This window comes from Camelus ferus, chromosome 1 (assembly GCF_009834535.1).
Source record: "Camelus ferus isolate YT-003-E chromosome 1, BCGSAC_Cfer_1.0, whole genome shotgun sequence".
Lineage (NCBI taxonomy): Eukaryota > Metazoa > Chordata > Mammalia > Artiodactyla > Camelidae > Camelus > Camelus ferus.
In genome coordinates this window covers 92172853-92193399 of record NC_045696.1, presented here as the reverse complement: position 1 = coordinate 92193399, position 20547 = coordinate 92172853, and the positions used below count along the sequence as shown (strand labels likewise).

The following is a 20547-nucleotide window of genomic DNA, read 5'->3' as shown; positions in this document are numbered from 1 at the left end:
TGCTCCATCAGGGCTTCCGGGTCCACCTTGCTGTATACAAGTCTTTCAATTTCTAACTTGCTACAGTGCTCTCTGTGGTGAAAAGCAGACACAAGCCAGATTGCTTGCTTTCAAATCCCAGCTGGACTCCTACTAGCTGGGTAGCCTTGAGTAACTCACTCACCTTCCTTGTGCCTCAGTTTCCTCGTGTGCAAAACAAGATTGTAACACTAACAACAGCAGACCTGTGCTATAAGATTGTTGTGAGAATTAAATGAGTTGCTATATATAAAGTGTTTAGAACAAGGCCAAGTGCATGATACATGCAAAATTAGTGTAAACTGTTGTCATTAATACTCCAGAAGACTCTAGTATTTATGTGAGGGAGCCTCATAAAGCGTGGCATGGAAATACACAAAAGTTCAGGGCAAAAAGGATTAGGTCACACTAGGGTTCTGTGTCTAATTAAAGACCAGTCTAGTTTGGGATTAATAGACACACACTACTATATATAAAATAGATAAACAATAAAGAGCCATGGTATAGCACAGGGAACTGTGTTCAGTTTCTTGTAATGAGCTGTGATAGAAAAGAATCTGAAAAATATATATACATATTAAAAACAAACAAAAAAAACCGACCAGTCCCCAAGAGGGAGAATTTATTCCACCTTTTCAGGCACTGACCCCTTCTTGCTGCTCTTTGCCTCACAACCAGGCATGCGTTTCCCCTGAAGCACCGGAAGGGAGCTGTGTGTGGACAAGGTGGCTATGGGAAAGTGAGGGGAGTGTGACAAGCCACCGAGTGAACACGAGGCCTTTTCCTTCCATGGCAGTTTTACTAGAAGATCTGAAAGAAAATTATTATTGTTCTACAGCAAATGCTTTATTATGGTGTAGATAAGAGATTTGCATACATTTCTAAGCCAGAGCCAAAGCCATCTAATAACGTTTGCTTTTGTGGTCACTTTAGTGGGTCATAGGATAGAAATGTTTGAGAAGCACCATCTTACCATGACCCACCTTGATAAAACTTCCTCTTTCCTCAGCAGAAAATTCTAATGGAGCAAATAAGGGAAAACAGCCATCTTTGGATGGGGGATGGAGGAGCAGCTCAGAAGTGGGAAAGAAAGGCCCAAAGAAAGATGAAGGGTTCTAGACACACGTGGAACAATGAAATAGATACCAAAAAAAAAAAAAAAAAAGAAGAAGAAGAAGAAGAAGGTGGGCCTCCCCCAGGACAGGCCAGCTCCTTGCAGTGGTCCTCGTAGTGAATGTTGCTGAGCCACCACTGGGCCTGCCTTACGTTTTAACATCAAGAGCAGCAGGTGCCTCATTTAAAAACATTAACAGCATGAATAGCTCTTCTCTTTACCAGGTAGTTCACTGTCGAAAAGCTGGGAAAATCATTCCACTCCACCACGTCAAGATTAAAAGTTGCCTTTTGGTTAATTACCAGATAGCTGACAAGTACAGATATGCACTGCAGAGCCAGCGTGGATTTGGGGCTGCCAGTGAGTTGCATCTGCTGTAGCGGTGGAGTTTTTAATATCATTAAGATTAAGGCAGCATCTCCTTCCAGACGTCTCCCGTGGTAGGACCAGGAAGTATAGCCAGCTCTACACTTTTAAAGAAGCAATAAAGAGTGCCTCCTGTTACAGCATGAAACTGGATTTAACAGTAGAAAATCTCATTAGGATAAATATTTTTTTACTCTTATCATTCTCCTGCCAAGTGGCTTGCTTTATTCTTCCATCCAGAAGATAGAATTCCTTTTAAAGTTAAATGCCCGTCCCCAGCAGCTGATACACAGTTGTATATATAAAATGCTCCAGTTAGGATAACAGAATAAGAAGCTACATGTCAAGATTCTGCATCTGGCTGGCCAGTGAGGATGACATTCACACGATGTAAAAGATCAGAAATTCAAGGCTCGAATCACATAATCTACAATGCAATGACAGATGCTCCCCTGTATAGAAATCACCACCAATAACATACAGAAATATTAGGTAGAATGAGTGGAGTTTGGTTAAATTTATTTTTTAGTATCTCAGTGAACATTTAGAAAACTATTCTTAAGAGAGTGTTTTGCCTAATATATTTCCTCAGTTGACAGAGATATTTTACCTCTACATGCTTGCTTCAAATAGCAGAATCAAAAGAGAGGACATGAAATATACAAATGTGGATGAAGGGAAAAGGAAAAAGATATTCTGCTTCATTTTGTTTGAGCATGGGGATTGATGGGTGGGGCTGGTTTTAAAGAAAAGGTACAAACATGGCTTCATCAAGTTGTTAATCTCTTTGAGCCTCAACTTCTTCAAATATGAAGTGGAAATGTAGTAATACCATCTCACAGGGCTGTAGTAAGACTCAAATGCAATAATGTTGGTAAAATGCCCAGCACATAGTAGCACTCAATAGAGTTAGCCCTCTTCCTGGGCCCTCTGTTGTTGTGCCCAGCAAGACCCTGTCTGAGCACAGTGAAAATTGTTGGTTGTCTGCCCAGCAGACATCCCTTCTCAGGTACTCAAATTTTTGTATGGGTGCTGACCCTTCCACCAGACTGCCATTGCCCCAGAAGAAGGCCTTTTGCTCCACTTCAGTTCCAAAGGTGGGTTCTGGGTTGCATTAAACCAATCAGTCCATTTTTTCCCTTAGCTAGAGTCACTGGTTCATGTTACTGAAACAGCCTAATCAGATTCAGTCTCAGGAGTCTTGGAAAACTGAGACAAAAGGGCCCTGCTGCGTATGGACAAGGGAGCACGTGGCCGTAAGTGCCACTGAGAGTCCCCTTAACGCCACAAGGGAACCCAGCCTGGGGATAGCAGGCAGAGGGTTAGAAAAAAGTTGATCCTCAACTCAGTTGTCAGAACAACCAATTCTGAAGCTTGCACTTCCAGTGACAAGAGTCAATAAAGTCTCTTTTACAATTTAAGGACTTTCAACTGAGTTTTCAGTAACTTACTCCATTAAAAAAAAAAAAAAACCCAAACCTAATTGATACACCAAGAAGTTTGAAACATCCTTGTTTCTCAGTGAGAAAGATTACAACCCACAGCTCAAGAGGATCATGAAACAAAAAGCTAGTAATTCTCAAATCTTCAGATTTTTTTTGTATATATATATATATTTTTTTTTACTGACGTATAATCAGTTTACAATGTTGTGTCAATTTCTGGTGTACAGCATAATGCTTCAGTCATGCATGAATACACATATGTTCATTTTCATATTCTTTTTCACCATAAGTTACTACCAGATATTGAATAGTTCCCTGTGCTATACAATATGAACTTGTTGTTTATCTATTTTATATATAGTACTGCATCTGCAACATTATAGCTGAATGAGCAGTATCTATAACCTGTATCATATCTTTCTACGTATTGCTGATCAGTGTTATTGTCTGTACCAGAATTACCTTCTACCACAGTTGTTCCTCATATATAAGAATGGTTTCACTTAGCTATTCTAAAATTAGAATAAATTAGTTCTATCAAATAAATCTATACAGCAGATTAATTTCCTTATTTATTTCTGCATACGTTTTGTAGATCATCCTGGTACATACATTGGAAAAAAAAATCAGGTTATTGCAACTCAGATGTTCATAGGCATGCCATCTGTAGCAGTGGTGAACTGAATGTTTGTGTCCCCTGCAAAATCTGTATGTTGAAACCTAACCCCCAGTGTGATGCTGTTAAGAGGTGAGGCCTTGGTAAGTCACTAGCTCCTGGGGGTGGAGCCCTCATGAAACAGATTAGCACCCTTGTAAGAGACCCCAGAGAGCTCCCTCACCCCTTCTACCGTATGATGACACAGCAGGGAGATGGTTGTCTATGAACTAGGAATAGAGCTCTCACCAGACACCAAACCTGCCAGTACCCTGATCTTAGACATCCCAGGCTCCAGAACTGTGAGAAATGAATGCTTGCTGTTTAAGCCACCTATGGTGTTTTTTGTATTGTTGTTATGTCTATGGTATATTTGTTATAGCAGCCCAAATAAACTAAGATAGCCATATTCTATGATAAAATTTATGAGGCTTAATTGACAAGAGAAAAATTCAAAAATTTTAGAAGAAAGAGAATCTTTCTCCAAATTTCAGTTTTTTTAAATTTATGTCAGAGAGATATCCCACATCAGGAGAATACCCATGTTCAAACTATTAAAAATTCTTTTTCAAAGACTGACCAGTACCATTGCCAAAGGAAACCCCAGGATGGCAAACGAAACAATTCACTGATGATACAACTTTTAGCTTCACGGATAAAGATGTGTCAGGTACCTAGGAAGTTATCACAGCCCTGGAGTTTCAGTTCACTTAGATTTGTTGGTTTGTTCTTTTGTTGCCTTGCTCCAGACAAAATTTAAGGCAATGGGTTTGCTTACTCTCATTTTGAATGTTTTTAAATGAATTGGAATTCATTCCACTGTTCACAACTCCCACAGAATTTGACTGTAGAGCACTGTACTCTCTGTTCCTCAAGAATGCTGCCTCCCTTTCATCAGGACAGAAACCATCTCTTTATTTTCCACCATTTACTGTCAACCAAACAGAAGAATTACAAACTGATAGTTTGGAATCACCAGGTTTGAGTAGGAAATACTGTGCACCATATTTAGATTATGTTGAAGGAAGAGGTGCAATTTTCTGACCCACATTCTGCATGACTTCTTGACGTGTCAGCAGGAAGTAGCAAGTCTAGGTGTGAAGCTGGAAGACTGGATGTAGTGATAAGAGGATTACAGAGAAATAATGAGGATAAAGAAGTACTGAAAGATAAGAAAGCAATGTCATTGCCCTTAGCAAGTCACTTGGCCATTCTTATCTAAATGTAAAAGGAACATTCACTCTCTTACTAGGATTAAAGAGCACATGTCTGGTGAAGGAAGAAATAATATTAAAAGTATACAGTGTCCTGTAGCTGCCTCCTCTATAGGGGAGAACTGAGCTGGGAAGGAGCGGAATCTCCAGGACAGCCTGTGTCTGACCACTAGGAAAAAGAAAACCACAGCCAGTTCAGATCCTTACTGCAGGGCGCTGTTCTGATTTGCAAGTTCTGCAAATGGGATTCTTAGGTTCTGGAGTTTTATTCAGTTTAGGACAAGGTGAAAGATGGAAGGGGAGGGAGGGATCACAGGGGAAGGTTGGAAAATGCCACAGGACTCAGACAAGTCCAAATTGTCTCTCAACCCCCACCTGCACCCACTTTTTTATTTCAAGGTAGGGGCTGAGCTAAAGATGACCAAATCTGTTTTTACCAGTCCTACACAGGTGGTCTAGTATCTCACTTTGAAATTTAGGGGTACTTACTAATGACTTTTTTTGTTCAGTGCCTTTGGTCTTTAGGCAAAAGTGAGGCTAAAAGTATCTCATTTCAATAACCTTTTGCATGTTTCAGAACAAGGTTCAGACTCACATCTGGGCAGTTTCAAAGGCTCAGTTCGAACTGTTGTGATCAGGGAAACCAGTGTGTCAGAGCAGAGAGGTTGAGGACCCTATGCATGTGGGGTTTTCTGTGTGCAGGGTGAAGACAGTGCACTGTCCTTGGAGACATACAGCTCCATCCTGGGGAGAGTTTGGGGCAAAGTTTCATTTCTCCAGATAGGAGAGGTTTTACTTACTCGGCTTGGTTTCTGTATCCCTTTCTAGTGTCTTGAGTCTGGTGTGTTCTGATCCAGAATCATTTTGGCCATTGCCCAGATCCAGAGAGCTTATTCCTAGTAAACTGTCTTGTGAAGACCACTCTGTCTCTAAGCTTCAACAGGTCACATGCAGACATGTTTGGTTCTTTTTTCAGAGAGTCATCAGATTCAAGATCTTTCTTCAAGGAAGCAAAAAGATTGCTCACATTTCCAAAGTCATGCATACACATCACGAGCTCTAGTCATTGGCATATGAAATGCAAAGGGGTGAACAGAACAACCGCAAGGCATCACACATTCACAAATACACCATGTGGTCAATTAAGTGAACGTCCTGTTATTTTTCTTTCCCCAACCCACCTTCTCCCACAATGTAGTGTGAACAAAACCTTCCAGGATGGTGCATCAGACAACTTCAAAGCTAGAAGTGGCCTTACAGATGACCTGCTGAGAGCCTGCCCAAGTGACTACCTTTCTGAGCCTCAGATCCCTCATCAGCAAAATAAGGATTAAAATATTACCCACCTAAACTGTCATTCTAAAGATGACCTATGTGCTCAATTAATATCAATCTGTTTGTGTTGAAGAAACTGAGATCAGCAAGGTTGAAGGACATGTCCAAGCGAGTGACAGTGATGGAACAAACACCAGTTTGTCTCCTGTGTGTTCTGTGAGGCAAATGGAGCCGGGCTCTCCGCAGACAGCCGGCAACACTTTAAGGCTAAACGTGGCGGTTACCTGTTTATGGGTATGGGTTTCCATTCCAGTGAAAACACATAGTCCTCCATCTCCAGAAGCTCAGCTGAGCACTGAGAGAGGATTCTCCACAGCCAAGATGAGAGAGGACTGATAAAGACCCGAGGGGAAGCCCTTAAGCCACAAAGAGGCACGATTATAAACCAACGCCCCAAGTTTCTGAAGTTAAATAAGTAAATAAACAACTGAAGTTAGGTAAATAGCAACCACACAGCTGGTTTAGAGGGCAAACTGTGCCTGAACCTACGCTTGTTTTTCATTAGTGTTTACAATTCCTCTGATGAAACCAAGTCCCTGCATTCTACGGATGCCCCAGCCCCCACCATGGTCCTCCCTCCTTGAGAAAGATCAACCATTTTTGGCCTCCAGAAATGGAAATTGCGTTTGGTTAAACCCAGTATTTGTGAATTAACCCATAACATATTCGCATTTTAAAGTGCTGCTTTGTTAAGGAATCTTTCTTTTTTCTTTGTTACATTATTAAAGTATGACATCCCACATTTATAGGACTCTTGGAAAATACAGAACAAAATTCCACATAGTTCCACTATATAGTACAATTATTCTGTGTATTCACTCTCCTCATTTTGTAAGCATATCTGAAATATTTATCATTGTTAATAATATTCAGGCTTTAAATTATGCCGTAAAACAATGAACTCCTAGACTGTTCCCTCACCTAGATTAAGAGGAAACTGCACGGGATTATCTCTAAGCTTTCTTTTGTTTTTATTATTTTGTGTCTCTATGGCCAGATTAATTTAAGTACATCTTATTTGATCAAAACACAAAGTTCTGCATATTTGTATCTTTAGTCCTTATGGTTTATTGTTCAGGCAGTGTAACTACTTGCTTACAACTTTCAAAGTTATAGAGAACATTTCACATGAAAAAGATTTAACGTGAGCAACGACTTTTTGCATGAGGGAGCCAATTAAAAACATAAACATGGTTATCAACAATGTTTTCACACAGAATAAATAGTTTCATAAAGCTTTTTACCTAAAATGCGTAGTTTTAAACATAGATACCCTACATCACTGAAAGAAGGTCAACTTTTTTTGGGGGTGGGGTGGGGATAACTACAGTGTTAGAATCCGAGCCTATTTGAGAAGAAACAAGCAGGGCCACATCCTGCTTACTTGTTCCTTGGTTTGTGTTACTCTTTTAGATCCAGAAATTGGTCTACACACATCATCTCATGTCAAGCTTTGAAAGAATTCCACAGGCTCCGTGTCATCCTCATTTTACAGACGGGGGGCTGGGACACTCAGAGCAGCAAAGCTGACTTGCAGCTTTTACAGAGGCCAGCTGTGTGCCAAGGGTCAGGGGAATGAGAGAGAGAGCTACCTGTGGGTTAAATAATGATGCTTTCAACCTGGAAAGGAGTGCACAGGAAAGATTTCACCAAGGCTTCCTATAGTTTAGACAGTGTTTCTCAAACACTGGAATCTGAGAGCTAATGAAAGTAATACCAAGGCCCAGGCTCACTGAAGCAGGCTAGGACCTGGACCTCTGCATTTTCTTCAGATCCTTCAGGTGGCTGATTCATACTAAAGTGTGTATGTGCGCATGTGCGGGTGCATGCATGTCATGGTGACTATCTGCATATGTACCAGAGCAAGTAATGACAGGTTTAATTTTAGCATGAAGTCCTCGGATTAGGAGGACGTGGATACTCACTGAAATGGCTTACCTGGGGATGATAGAAAGCAGTGCTCTCACATTGTAGTCTGCACCAGAATTGCTCAGAGAGCTGCTTAAAACACGGACTGCCGGGCCCACCCATGCCCAGAATTTGTAACTCGTTAGATCTGGGGTAAAGGCCCTAGGATTTGCATTTCTGACAGGTCCCCAGGAGCCACACTTTGGGACCAGTGGCATAGACAAGCCAGTGGTCTAAAGCATGGCTGCACACTGGAATCATCTGGGATGGGTTTTTAAAGTACTGATGCCCGGCCTCACCCCCCAGGGATTCTGATGTAGTAGAACATCCATGGAGCCTGGATAATGTATTTTCAAAGCTCCCCAGATGTTTTAATGTGTAGTCAGTGTTGAGAATCCCTAGTGCTAAGGCTCCCAGGAAAAGCAGCTTTACTCCTGAGTTGCCAGATTTAATCAGTTTGTCTACGTGTCCTTTCCCATAAGCAGGTGAATGCACTGCACTCAGTGATCTTCCTAAAATTCTTTTCCCAACTCAGAACTGATGTCCTGTCTAGGATGCTTTCAAAATGCATTTCCATGATATACAAGCATTTGATTCAGTTGATTATTTTTCTTAACAATGCTGCCCTCTAGTGTCCCTGAATAGTAGAACCATATTAAAACCCTCCATAGCCATCAGTACAATGATTTCCTGTTAGATAGCGAAACAACTTGGGGGATTTTTCTCTGATGTTTAAAAAATATGTAACAAATTTAATGTGCATTAATTAGTTGTATTTTGTGGTGACATGCGTCTCCAGCTGCAGCCCCTCCGCTCTCCTGAAGTTCCTCCCTGCTTTCTGTGCTGCAGCCTCCTCCCCATAAGAACTCCTGGAGTCCTTTCTCATTCCACCAGCCCTTCCCTGTGCAGTCAGGGGCCAGGCAAATCAGGGAGCAAAAAATTACCATCAACTAAAGTGCCTGGGGCATTGGGGCATCTTGCATAGGCTCTCCCAGGCTCAGAACTGCTCCTTCTCACTCTTTCCTCACTTCCCACCTCTTTTTCACTTGATTGATAGTTTATTGAGAATAGAATTCATCGGACAGGAGCTCCCCTGTCTTCTCATGCTCCCAGTCCCACCATCTTGCTGGAAGTGTCCTTCCCACCCCCAGGAGCCCTGTCCTGCTCCATCACTCTCTGTCAAGTCTCTCCCCCACCCCTCTAGCCCACATCCTCAGTAACTCCCCGATCTAGATCACCCCCAATGGTACACAGGCTTACTCTTACCTTTCTCAGCTTTAAAATAAAACTCTCCTTGGACCCTAAACACCCCTTCAACTGGCTCCCTCTTTCTCTGCTTCAGTCATTTCCCAGCTGGAGTCCACCCAGGTGTCTTTACCGCCTTCCCTTCCCCACATCCATTCTTCCATCTGCTCCAGCCTGGCCATGGTCCCATCACACCACAGACACTGACACTGCTCTTTTCACCTCCCTGTCACATGGCCAAATCCAGTGGACACTGTCTTCTGCCCTTCTGACTCGAATGCTCAGGGCATTCCAGTCTCTGGGCACAGCACCTTCTCCAAGCACTCTTCCATTTTTGATACTGAAACGTGCCCCCTCTGGCTTCCTTCCTGCCCCTCTGGCTGCCAATGACCCAGAGCCCTGCAGTGTCCTCTCTCTGCCCCTGTGCTGGCTCTTAGGATCGCTTCTCTTTTCTCTGGGCAGACTTCCCTTATGTAGTCTCATCCATTCTTATCAGATACAATTAATAGGTGGATAATTAAAAAATAGATGGCCTCCAGCCCAGGTTGCTCACTGTGTCATTATCCAATTACCTCTGCTCGACATGCCCCCTCAGTATCTCACAAGCATCTCCCCTTTTTGCTTATCCAAAGACCCTGGCTCTTCCTCCCAAACCTATTCGTCCCTCAGTCTCCCTCATCTCTGTGAACGGCCTGTAATCTGGGGGATCGCCTTTGATTCCTCTCTTTCCTCACTTGCCACATCCAGTTCATCTGCAAATCTTATGGGATCTACCCCAAAATAGATTTTGATCCATCCATGTCTCTCTGTCTTTACTGCCACCACCCCATTCCAAGCCACCTTATCTCCTGCCTAGAATACTGCAGTCCCCTCCTAAAGACCTTCTTGCTTTCTCCAGCTCTCCCCTCACTCTTGATACTCCACCATACGGTCAGAGAACGTGTTCTGAAATGTCACCTGCATCGTCATTTCCTGACCTAAAAAGGTTAGTGACTTTTCATCAAACTCTGAATAACATATAAATAACACAGTTTGCCCTCCGCCAACTTCATCTTGCAGCCCCATCCTCTGTCCTTACTAGGCACCCACCACAATGGCTTCCTTCTGATTGCAGGAGCTGACGAAGTTCTGTCCTGCTTCAGGGCCTTTGCACATGCTGTTCCAGCTGCCTAGAATCCTCTCCCCCTGTTCTTCACCTGACTGGCTCCTTTGTACTTTTTATGCCTAAAGAGTGCTCCTCAGGGACTCCTTCCTTGACCAACAAAATAGATCTTCCCTCTCAGTCCCCATCCCAGACCCTACTTATTTTCTCCAGAGCATGTCACATTTTGTAATTACAGACCTGTTTCTTCCATCTTCCCCACTCAGCTCAAAGCTCTCCAAGTCCAGGAACTTTGTATCAGTTTTACTCACAGATGAACCCCGGGCCTGGCAAATATTAGGCTCTTCATACATGTGTGTTAAAGAAGGGAATGAAGGTAGTGGGGGAGACTCAACCTCCGCTCCACCTTAGCTGCTCTTAGCAAGGCCTCAGTGACTTCCACGCGGTCAAGCCACCGCACAGTGTTCTGTGCTCACCTTGATGACCAAATAGAGACCAGGAGCATCTTGGATTCAGTTGATTTTCTGTAACCTCATCATTGTTTACGAACATGTTTGATTCCCCACAATATCCCCAGCACCCAGTGCAGCAGGCACTTCCTAAATCCTGTTGATTGAACGAACATCTGAATGAAACCAGATGTGAAAGTCAGGGGCACTGGTACAACACTGGGGATGTCCAAAGAGAGAGACTACTTTGGGGCAGCGATTTAAATAATGGTGTCTGAACTTCCAGAGATGTTAGCACAGACATCCATTTCCATTTGTGTAATAAGAAAAGAAGAAGAAATGTTTCCAAGAAGTTTTCATATCTCATTTGCTTCATAAAGAGACAATTACCTACACAGATTTAGTTGCTGAGTAATAAGCTGATATTCCTGAGTCTTTCCCAAGAAAGAAAAATATTTTCCTTATAAGCCCAATTCTCCCCCTGATGGGTAGACTCCAGTGGTAAAAACATCGCCATCTTCCAAACAAAGAGACTAAGGGCTATTTGAAACCGTTTACGTAAGCCAAACAAGCAAGGAAGCTAAGACCCTAACCCTTGCTGTCTCGTTCCAAATCCTGTCCCCGACCAATTCAGACAGTGTTTGCTGGTGAGAAACAAAATAAGAACACGTAGACTCAACACGAGTTTAAGACAAGGATTTGATTCTTCTGAAGGACATGTCACCGGCAGGTACTAGTGGGGCAAGAGAAGCCTGCAGTCCTGCAACCCCTTGACAATGTCAAGGGACCTGGCATCCCGGGCGTTTGACCTGCTTTGTGGGTGAAATCCGACCGCGTCTGTGACTTTTCACTCAGTTGAATTTGGGCTCTCCGTGCTCCCTGGTTCTCATCACATGGCTGGTGCCAACAGGATTAGCTCAGCTCCGCTCCCCTGGGAAGGCATTCGTCTTCCTGTGTAGGAAACGCCATGTCAGGCTGAAAAGGCTGAGGAGCAAACTGGCCGGGGCCGTGCGCAGGCCCCAGTGAAAGGCATGACCTGGGTGTCTTAGAATGAAGTTTGGTTCAAAGTGGTCAAGGACAGGGTGTGCCGGTGTGGGCTGGGAGCCACTGTGGCTTCAGCTGTTTGTTCAGCATTAAATATATTTATCTTTCTGCTAAATACATTGTTGTTGAGTCATCCCTATTACACGGCCACCCTGCCTGAGACCCAGCTCTCCGACACACAGAGGCAGGCCTTCTATCCCCAGTGACCTTCCACTCTGTAAACTCAAACCAAAAGCTTTCTCTTACTTCTCACTCTAGTGAGCAAGGAGCTCAGGTTCTGACTCATGTGCTTTTTTATCAGGCCAGGAACCACAAAGTGATAGATGTGAAGGAAGAACTTAAAGTGGTCACTCTGTTTTTAATATCATTTTGTTTTGTTGCTGCAAACTGCAAATGGAAAGTCAGTTTACCCAAAAGTACTGTTGGCCTCCAAACTATCAATATTTTCTGTTAGACTATTATGTTATCAATTATATTAATCCAACAGGTAATTGCATTCGACTTCTAAACTTTAGACAGGAAAAGAAAAAAAAAAAAGACAATGTAACTTTGAAAAGTATGTGTAATGCTCTCTGTCTGATTTTCCATAGAAATTGTTCGAGCCATGACACATGTGATAAACCAAGGAATGGCCATGTACTGGGGAACCTCCCGCTGGAGTGCTATGGAGATCATGGTAATTTCATTTCTATCTCTAAATGGCCATTGAGTAGCTATTATTGTTTTTCAGACAACATATGTAAATAGCAAGACCTTTTGCAAACTTTCTTCACCATCACAGTGGCACTAGAATTCTATGATCAGTTCAGCCATTGTAGAGATGGCCATGGGGTTGGATCTCATCAGTTCAGAATACAGCTGGGAGGGTGCAGGTCTCAAACAGGAGTCATGTTTAGCGTGTTCTCTGATAGTAAGACAATAAAGTGAATTTCCCAGCAAATGAGACACATGAACACAATATTCTAGTTTTGTTTAACGTATTCAGTAATGATAATGTTTATAACATGCTAATTACAGATCATTTTCTATTATATATTAGTTAAGTTTTATTTCTTTAGAGACCTAGAAACAGTCAAACTATATTCTCTTTATAATAGTCCATAATTCACACTTTGACTAATTTGCCCTGGTCTTTACCCAATCCAAACCTTCCCAAAGAATAATAAGGATTTCTTGCCTTTGGTATTTCTCTGAGTGAAAGTGATGGTCATAATTTTGCTTATTATTTGGCAATCTACATATTTCTCGGTTTGTATTGATTTCACTAAAGTGAAGACTTTTCATGCACACAGCCTCATTTCTCATCAGTGTAAATTCAGGTGCAATCTTATTTCTCCCTAGGAAGCCTACTCTGTAGCAAGACAATTCAATATGATCCCCCCGGTCTGTGAACAAGCTGAGTACCACCTTTTCCAGAGAGAGAAAGTGGAGGTTCAGCTACCAGAGCTCTACCATAAAATAGGTACTCTTCACAATCACATTTACTGATTATTTCTCACAACAGGAGGATCGGCGATCCTGAACAAAAAAGTGTCACTGAAATGCTTTCCTAAATGTTCCTAATTAACATGAGAAGTACCAGCACTGTGCATTCTGGAGACTGTAGAAGGATTAAATGTGCCTGTATGTCATCCACAGAGTGTCGGGGATGCAAGCCAGGCAGAGCCATAAACTGACTGGTACACAAGCTGTACCCAGTAGGTGCTCAAAAAGTGCATATGAAATGATGGGAAGAAGCAGTAAATAAACCCATTTTTCATAGGGTGCTTGCTCTGGCCAGGAATGCATCTCTGAGTGGACTATGACCGTCTTTCCAAAACACTATGGGTTTATACATCTCTGTCTCCTACTCCGTACCTAGAACTGAGTCAGGGGAATTCAAAGGTGGCTGACAAGCCAGGTACACGTTTGTGTAGCAGACATGATGATTTCAAAGACAGGGGAAAATATATACACAACACGTATAGAAGAATTTTGGGCATCAGATAAACTTAAATAAGCCACATTTTCAGGCTTCTTTATCAAAGCAGTTTCCAGAGATAACTTTCTTCCTAAGAAATGGAGGTTCACATGAGTAGGAAAATGCTGGATAAGGGAAAAAAGGATTTAAAAAATGTCAACAACGATGGTCATTATTGCTATCGCTTTGTGTCTACAGTGGGCATTGTTCTCGTGCTTCGTACTGGGCGCTACCAAGTGCCGAGTGGACAAACGAAGCACTGAGGACCTGAGCAGGCAGAAGTGTTTATCTTTGAGTGTAAAAGAAACGTACCTTTTGGGCATCACAGAATTACGGATAAGCCACATTTTCAGGCTTGTTTATAGGGCCTATTCCCCATAACCCACAGTGCACGTTCGATTGGTTTATCCAAAGGAAGCACAATTTGTAAATGCCTCAATTTTAATGGAAAGATGTTTGCTGCTATTAACTCACGTATCTGGCCGGCTTCTCCGCATAACTAACCAAATCCTGTCGAAACTCCCCCACACTTTTGAGCTCAGTTTGCAGAAGTGATTTTTTAACTTTTTTCTTCTGTAGGAGTTGGAGCAATGACATGGTCTCCACTGGCCTGTGGAATCATCTCAGGAAAATACGGAAACGGGGTGCCTGAAAGTTCCAGGGCTTCGCTGAAGGTATTCTCCACCTCTAGGAAGGAGTCTGGGGGAGGGGAGGGAGGGCGGGAAGAAGACTGAACAGAACAGCTCTGCAGCAGCCCGTGGCTTCCTGGCTCAAGCCAAGTGTGGCCTTGGCCTGGCTGGTGTCCCTGGCAGGCTCCCCGAGCCCTCCGGAGGTCTCTGCTCCTGGCCAGGCATCAGTCAGCCCTTCAGAATCTGCCAGCGCAGAGAATCCTCCTCCTCTGGGGCCTGGGGGAGGTGCCCAGTGACCTGCTTGTACTTGTAGGATTCAAATTCCTACACTTATTTTTTCTGATGTTAAAGAAGGCATTTCATTCCGCCTTTGAAGCTGATGAAACGTAAAATTCCTTTTCTATACAAGAGGATCTAATTTTACTTTTCTTGACAAAAAGAAATGTAAGCCATAGAGGTTTAATCCATTTGGGCCAAACAGGTTGTAGCTCAGTATGATTTGAGGTTGACTGACGTTTATTTAAGGGGGGCAAGGTAAGGAGGGAGGGCTCTGGAAGCAGATACAGAGCCAACCCTCTGTCACTGGGGCTCCAGGCTGGCGTTTGCGGAGATCAACTCTGGCCGCTGAGTCCTGTAGCTTAAATTCTTTTCTGAAGCATAAAGACATTCAAGTTCATTGGCATAAAATTACCTCCATTCAGAACATCTTGATGATTACTTTATTGGAGAGTACTCCAAACATCTCTCCTTATTAATAACAACATGTTTTTAAAAACTTGAGGGAATGTGTAATAACATTAGAATCACAAATTACTCTGGAATGTCAGGGGAGAGAGAATATAGACATTTTTAAAATGCACACAAGCCAAAGGCCCCTAAGAGGAAGCAAAAGTCTGACACAGCCTTTTGCCTCCATCAGTCAGCACAGAGTCAGCACGAGGACAACTCAAGTTAAGCCTAAACCATCAACCCTCTAATCAGTGTGTCTGGAACCACCATGTGCTTCCCTAACCAGGACCTTCTCAGGACTCTAGGTCTGTCACTTTTCTTTCCGCCTGTAACAGCTGACTATTAGCTTGTTTGTTCTCTAAAAGAATACAATATAGATGTTTCCTAAAACATGGCACCATGGTCCTGTTTCTAGTTTTGCATTATCACACTAATTACCCTGGAAAATTAAATATGGTCTTGCTTCTGAAAAATGGAAGGTTTTGAATAAGTCAGCAAAGAAAAACTTAAAGGAAAGAAGGTATAAAAGGAAGAAGGCAAAAAAGGGGTCTGAAGAAGAAAGAAAAGCATTGAAAATTGTGACTTTCCTGAGCACCTACCATGGGCCAGTATTTCTATTCATCTCCTTTTATCCTCACAAAGATAAATGGATACAGACGGCATTTAATCAGCTGTAGCTAAGCATGTTGCCATGCATTCTTTCAGGAACTTTCTGAAAAGCTCGAAGTACTTCCATATATATCCGGGTGTTTGTTCTGAGACTACTCTTATAAGGGGGTAAACCTCTTCCAGATGCAGAAACTGTGCCCAAAGAGATTAGATAACAATGTAAGAGAATAAACTCATAATAAAGTTAGTAGTAGAGCCCAGGTCTCCTGGCTGTCAGTTTATCTCCCAAAAGACATTTGTGTTTCCCTTCAAACTCAGGTTTTTAAAGGAAGAAGTATCTACACTGTATTTGGAGTATATGATTGGCTGACCCCCATCACTATTTGAGAAAAGCCTAGAAACAGCTGAAACACTTTCAAAAATATACTAACAAAAGGAGAGAAAAAAAAAAAAAAGGGAGACGCAGAATATTTGAAGGTGGCTAAGCCCAAAAGCAACTCAAAAATATTTCTGTTGACTTTTCAGCATCTATTGAAACATCCTTAACAATAAACATGAAGAACACTCAGCAGGGGAAAGACAGCCAGTCACAAAGCATGCTTCTTCAGAGCTCCGCAGCCTCTCAAGGCTTCTTAAATCATCAGTCTGAGTGTTTTCCAGACTAATATATGTGCACTTAGAAAAATTACTCGAGCAGAGTAACTAAAGCAAATAATAATTATTATTATTATTTTACACATATATATCAACATTAAGAGAGAATGAATGGGGGAGGGTGTAGTTCAGTGGCAGCATGCATGCTTAGCATGAGTTCAATTCCCATTACTTCCATTAAAATAAATAATAAATAGGGGGAAGATACAGCTCAGTGATAGAGTGTGTGCTTAGCATGCATGAGGTCCTGGATTTGATATCCAGGACCTCCATTAAAATAAACAAATAACCTCATTACCTCCCTCCCCCCAAAATTTAAATAAATAAATAAACCTAATTACCCTCCAAAACAAAACAATTAAAAAATAAAAACAAAGAGTGAATGAGAATTCTCATAGTAAGAACATTAAAAAAAAAAAAAAGAGCTAGGTAAGTAGATGAATAAGTTGGCAGTTTTCACCTCCCCTCAAAATAGAATAAGCAGTTGGTATTTTCACACTGGCTGTTGTAAGTTACACTAATAAAATAAAGATGCTAATATTTTGTGTTTATTTTAAATATTGAAATTATATTTGCAGACCAAATTAACCCAGTGTGGAAAATACCTATCTTTTAGAAAGCAATACTCCCCAGCAGGGATTCTGGGAGGCTGCCTCTGGCCCACCTCTGTTACAGGGACTTCTGAATCAGGTCATTGGCTCTGATTCCACTGCTGAGCTAAACACCACTCCTTCTTTGTGTCAATTAGACGTCTCCACGTGGCTGTCCCATGGGCATCCGTCATGCCTAATGGAATCTATCCTCACTCCCCAGAACCTGCCCTTCCTTCTTGGTAAACAGTGCCTCCACCCATCCATCTGGTCCTTGCAGTCAGAAGCCAAAGCATTCTCTGACTGCCTCTTCTCCTCCCTCACTCTCATCCAGTAGGACAACTCCTCCTCTAGTCCACATCCTGACCCTCTGTGGTCCATCCCTTTTACCGCCCTTGTTCAGATCTTCATCACTTCTTACCTGGTTTGCTCTGATTTTTTCCCCCTTTTTTCAACTACCCACCATTGTGACCAATTAACGTTCTAAAAGATTGATCTGACTGTATCATAACTCTGCTTAAAATCCTTTAATGACTTCCTAACCATTGATTATAGAACAAAATCTAAAAACCCACAGAAAAGCATTCGGAAACACTCTTGGGATCTTAGTTGAGCCGACTTTTCCATTCTGGTCTCTCCCTAAATCACATTGCTTCATTTCCCACCCAAATGCACTGTATTCTTTTTTGCCTTCCAGAAAGGCCCTTCTTTTGAACCTGCTGTGGAAGCTCTCCTCTAAAGACAAAGCTTGTTGTCTTCACTCTGGGAAGCCTTTCTTATTTTAGGAAACTATGTTTTTATTTATTTTTACTTAGGCTTTATTTATTTATTTCTATTTACACCTCCCTCTATCATTCCATAAACACTTCTATAGTCTTAAATCCTCTGACTGCAAGCAATAGGATTTAATTCAACCTAATTTAATCAAAGAAGGGCCGGCACAGGCAGGCAGCCTCTGGGAAGGGTGGAGTGGGATGGCCCCTGGGGGTGACTCCATCCACAGATATGCACATTGTCAGGACCCTCCCTCTGCTCTGTTTCTCTCTGCATGTGAGTATCATTTTCTTCTACTGCAAATGGGCCTTCTCCCCAGGGCCAGGAGCAGGAACACTGGTGACTACAGGCTTACTTCCTTAAAGGCACAGAACCTGAGAGAAAAAAAGATCTTTTGTTTATCAGATTCAGTCCAGAAAAGTCTGGCCAAGCTTGGGTCACGTGCCAACCTGTTAGACCAATGATAGTGGCCCAGAGGGTAAGATGCTGTGATCAGCCCACATCATGCACTGTTGTTGGGGTATTTTCCATAAGGAGGCAGTACAAACATGGCTTCTGAGGAACTCAACCCCACTACAAGACACTTCTCCAGTCCAGACTATGACTTGTGAATACCTTTAGGACAGAAACTGAAACTAACTCATGTAACTCATCACGGATCCTGGCACATGATAAGTACTCAATAAATGTTTCTTAAATGAATGCCATGAGCCATATCTGAGGATCAACAAAGTCTGATCAAGAGTAGCTTTTAAGTAGAAATTTTACATAGAAATGAAGAGTGCAATACAATTTATGGGCCGCTAGCTCTTCCCTATTGTTAGAAAAAGCATAAAAATATGTACCCTTCTGTCAAAGGAAAATAGGAAACATGCAAACTGAGGTGAATCAAAGTGGGGAGAGAGAGGCAGTCCAAGAACACCAGGTGTTCACGTGAAGAAACTAAGGATTTGCACATTATGGGATAATTTCAGAAGGGAATTTTTTAGCTCCAGCATTTTACCTAGAGATTTCAACCTCAATAGTGAAGATATTGCTGCTCTTTTGAGCCAAAATAGCTTTGATGTTTAAATAGAAACGGTCAATGATCTTGAATGCTAAATTATTCAAGGTTCAGTAATGAAATGTGACTGATTCTGTGCATGGCTTTTATGTTGCTACTTGAGTTCAAATCTAGGATTTACTAACAAACAACTGGGGGCTTCAGAGCTGACCTCACAGACTTCCCACCTTGGTATTGCTACCTAATTGAGGTCTCATAGATAATGGTCCCGGCATTGGAAGACAGGAAAGAAATGGGCTTTAGGAAATGTTAGAGGACTTTGTGACTTATGGGTAAAAGTAGTAGCCAAGTCATCTCTGGAGAAAAGCTCATTCAGTGGTTCCTTTGGCAAATATTTACGGGGTGTCTACTCAGGGCTGGGCCGTGTGCTAAGGGGCTGAGGATACAGGGATGAATGGGACAGTCTCAACCCTCAGGATTACCTCAAGGACGTTTTGGAGACAGGCTAGAGAAGGGGTGAATTATGAAACTATGTGGCATCCATAGCACTGTGGATGCACGCACGGCTGCCAACCGAGTTGTACTGCATTAGGAAGTGTCTGTGCTCAATCTGAAAAATTGAAGAGATCTATCTTTGAAGGGTTTCTCAGATCCCTCTCTCAAAGGCCATACTGGCTACTCCATGCCAACCACTGTTCAAGACTAGAGATGTTGAGATGATGGAGAAGCTATCCCTGCCTTCCACTTAGGAAGACCAGTCAACATGTAGTCAGATCACTGCAGCAATATGGTAACCAATATGTTAGGGCTGGAAGACAGAATTTCATCTTTTGATTCATGGGTTACTGCCCACAATCAACAAGCTGGGCTTATTATTGCTCACAACCACAACCACCAGCCCTCCTACAGAAAAACTGGTTCACTTCCATATTTCATTAATATCTTAATTAAGCCTCATCTCCTCCCTGTGCTAACATTTTCCCACTTGTAAAGCAGTTAAAGCTATTTATTTCCAAAACACATTTGTTCCCTTTGGTGTGAGGAAAGCAGCATAAATGCTGTGGGTCTACTTTTTAAAAACCCTAACATGCTTATATTTTCCAGTGATTAAAGCAACAATGAGATTTACGTTGAGGGTGGGGAGAGAAGCACTCAATAAATGAATGTTTGGTATTTGTTACCTTCAGAAATCGTCTTCTCAATATGGGTTGTGTGTGTGTGTGTAATGTGTACACACATACATATTCCTAACTTGTAACCCAACCCTAAGAATAAAAATGCATTGCAGATAATAAGATTTTAAAAATGGAGTTTCATGAGATTGGTAAAAAAATCAGTCATTACGTGTGTGGTATATAGTGAAACCTCAGGAACTCTCCCAGTTACAATAAAAAGCAGCTGTTTAAGAAGCATTTGGCTATTGGTTTTCAACCTTTTTCTTTTCATTTGAATAACATTCAGAGATACTGGTCCCCTGAAAGATGCTATGAAACTAAAGTGAGGATTGGTGATGTTTTTCCCCTTGGGGACAGTAAGAGTAAGTTCAAGGGCTCCCTGATGTCCCCAGCACGCTGGCCGGGGAAGGCTGCTGGGCTCCCACTCAGTGTTCTGCCCACCTCATCCCTGCTGGCACCAGATGTCATCTCTCAGGAGATGCTCCAGGCCACCCTTCCTCCTGGAAGACGTGGAGGTCTCCCGGAGCCG

At 42.3% G+C, this 20547-nt stretch overlaps 1 protein-coding gene across 1 annotated transcript in view; it reads left to right on the top strand.

Annotated features, from left to right (window-relative positions):
* KCNAB1 (potassium voltage-gated channel subfamily A member regulatory beta subunit 1) overlaps window positions 1-20547 on the top strand; it is a 343217-nt gene that overhangs the window by 310077 nt on the left and 12593 nt on the right. The window contains 3 exon segments of the mRNA XM_032485762.1: window positions 12486-12571; window positions 13237-13357; window positions 14435-14529. Coding sequence (XP_032341653.1) covers window positions 12486-12571; window positions 13237-13357; window positions 14435-14529 — 302 coding nt within the window.